This window comes from Phalaenopsis equestris, unplaced genomic scaffold, assembly GCF_001263595.1.
Source record: "Phalaenopsis equestris unplaced genomic scaffold, ASM126359v1 Scaffold000315, whole genome shotgun sequence".
NCBI classification, from domain to species: domain Eukaryota; kingdom Viridiplantae; phylum Streptophyta; class Magnoliopsida; order Asparagales; family Orchidaceae; genus Phalaenopsis; species Phalaenopsis equestris.
In genome coordinates, this window is record NW_018164757.1 from 643,787 (window position 1) to 646,792 (window position 3,006).

At 34.0% G+C, this 3,006-nt stretch overlaps 1 protein-coding gene across 1 annotated transcript in view; it reads left to right on the plus strand.

The window, feature by feature from the left end:
- Window positions 1–930, plus strand: part of LOC110025617 (two-component response regulator ORR5-like) — a 2,219-nt gene extending 1,289 nt beyond the window's left edge. The window contains exons 4-5 of the mRNA XM_020726194.1: window positions 271–341; window positions 407–930. Coding sequence (XP_020581853.1) covers window positions 271–341; window positions 407–494 — 159 coding nt within the window. The 3' untranslated portion in view covers window positions 495–930. The remainder of the gene's footprint in view (window positions 1–270; window positions 342–406) is intronic.
- The last annotated feature ends 2,076 nt before the right edge of the window (window positions 931–3,006 follow it).

Sequence of the window (3,006 nt, forward strand, 5' to 3'; positions counted from 1 at the left end):
TGGTTTCGAACTTCTCAAACGTATCAAGGTAACTTCTAATTAACGAACGCTTGTTGTATGTGATTACCGCACGTAAATTTGCATGTGGTGTGGTGTCGGTTTCGGACCACTTAAATACCATTTTTTTTTTAACTGCATGCAAGCAAGCAATAATTTTTCCTAATTAACATATAAGTAAAGGGTTTAGCAAAATAATAATAAAAAAAAGAGGTACATTTACAATTTCAGGTTTTTTTCTGATTGATAATTACGTGCATTGGGGTATGGCAGGAGTCGGCGGAGTTTCAGAACATACCGGTGGTCATAATGTCTTCGGAGAACGTTCCGACCCAGATCAAAATGTACGGTTCGGAATCCACTTTCTTCTTATTTTCGCTGGTAGTATTCATTTTTTTTTTTGGTCCAGGTGCTTGAAGGAAGGAGCAGAAGATTTTCTGCTGAAGCCAGTGCAACAGTCGGACATGTATCGGCTGTTCAGTCGTATCACGCGATGAGATCTTCGCCGTTGTGATGGCCTTAGTTATAATGGACGAACGTGATGTTGGTTTTCTGTTATTGTGAATTTGGTTTTTTTTTTGGATTGGGATCGAAAATTTTATATCTTGGGTTGGTCGAACAAGCGAGACATTGGAGATGGTGGTTGAAATTAGTAAGTAGCATAGACGTCTCTTTATTGTGATTCTGTATTTTCTTATGGTTTTTTTTTTTTGGAAAAATTATTGCATTGCATCAGGTGTACAATAACAGATGTGGCAGTCCGGGCCTGATCCGTGTATGTTAGTGGACCCAAATTGTTACGTGGCCTCCTGTTATTGGACACCTGATACAAATTTGCATTGATTGTCCTGATGCAATAATTTCACCTCTTATTGGTGTTGTAGTTTCGAAGACGAACAAGAACAATGGTTAGTGGCTCTTATTTCATGCAACTCACAGTAATATTTGATGACTCACAACAACTAGTTCTAATTAAACATTTGAATCTCTTGTAACTTGTTTATGGTAGCATGCATACATTTCTTGCGAGTATTTTTTACTATACTTATCGCTTTTATTGCAAGAAGAAAAAAAGGAAATAGAAGTATATAAATTTATAAAAATATTAAATAAGCTTTATTACTTGTTTGACCATTATTCTTTTAGCATCATTTTGAAAGTGTGTTATCCCATACCTTTAGATATAAAATTCCATCATTTCTTAATGAAGCCTTTCAAAAAAAATGCAACCTTTCTAAATTTTCTCTTTAACAAGCCCTTCGTACATGTTCATTTTTTGAACATTTAATTAACCCTAAAAATGTTAAGATAGATGCATGATTTGATTTTATCCAAATCAAGTTTAGTTTATATTTGAATCAACCTAGTATTAATTTAGCAAGGCAATAGGAGGAGTGTGAAATCATCCAAACAATGAAGATGGAACGATGAACAGCAGGGCAAATATTCTGGAACTATTTCTGATAAAAGAAAGTGCGCTTTCTTCATGCAATTTTCGAGCCTTAAGTGGGACTAAAACTGAAGTCATGATGTCAGATTTCATAAGCACACGTCAGTTGCTGGTTTACAGAAAATATTAGTCGTAAATAAATTTTTATTTCATCCTTGGGGGACAAGAATGAGTCAAATTGTCACAAAATGTGCAATTTAAATTTATAAATGGCAATGTAGTCTTTTAACCCATATATAATTTCACTAAGAATAGTAGTTATTAATCAACATAAAAGTTTTGAGTTAGTACGTTTATAGTGTGAGCATATGCGAGCCTTTATGAAATTTTATTTTATCAAATTAAATAATTTTGAGCAACAACACTCACTCTTGCACCAGAAAATATCATCCATTTTCTTAGTAAATTTTTTATTTAGGAAATCATGAGTTTTTCGGACTCCAAACAGGGTCAATAAGAGCTCGTTTAGGGCAGCTTAGTTGGTGCGGTGACGTTTTGAAAAGGACCTGGCCTATTTGGGTAAACTGCATTTCGACAGCTTATGCGTTTTAAAAAAGCCAAAAATAGTGTTTTCACACTGCATCGCACGTATCTAAGTGCGGTGGTAGCTTCCTAGATACGGTCTAGCTTTTCCAACGGGCAGCTTAGTTGGTGCGGTGACGTTTTGAAAACGACCTGGCCTATTTGGGTAAACTTCATTTCGACAGCTTATGCGTTTTAAAAAAGCCGAAAATAGTGTTTTCACACTGCATCACACGTATTTAAGTGCGGTGGTAGCTTTCTAGACACGGTCTAGTTTTTCCAAAAAAATAAAATTTGTAATAGTCACCGCACCTATCTTATCAGCAGATTATTTTTAATCAGTTTATCAACAAATTATTCAATAAACTGCAGCTGCCCAAAACATATCCTAAAGTGTAAGAAATGATCGGCTGGGAAAAATGAGCTGATATGCTGCAATCAAGTAGATGAAGTAAATTGACAACAATGAAAGGCAGAAATTGGATGCTAGGGATTTTCAATGACAAAGTCAAGATTATTATAGAGTATATCGTAGGAATCGATAAAGAAGCACAAACCCATAAACAAAGCTTAATTTAGCACCATAGTAAACCATAAGGTAGCAATTAGGATGGAATAATTTTGAGTATTTTGAAGCATAGATTGTTGCTTCCAATTTGAAATTATAGCAAACAAAGCAAATTTGATTTAAAATAAATAAGTAGAGAAAATAAAAAAAATTTTGCGGAAAATTCTTTCATTCTTTTCTCTAAATGTGATAGATAATATAGTTAATAAAAAGGAGGTTGAATCTTCTCAAAATCATATGAATGTTTCCCCCATCAAGCACATATTGCAGAATTTGGAGAAAAGTAGGACAGAGAAGAAAAGTTGATGTGCATGGCAGCCAACTTTTGAGAATCTCATTAGAATGTGCGAAAGAAATATATATATCAATTGGGGATTTTTAATGAAGCCAACAGTCCCAATAAAGCCAAATATAAATCCACTTAGATTTAAAGAAAATGATATGTTACTATAAATAGGAAGTCATGTTA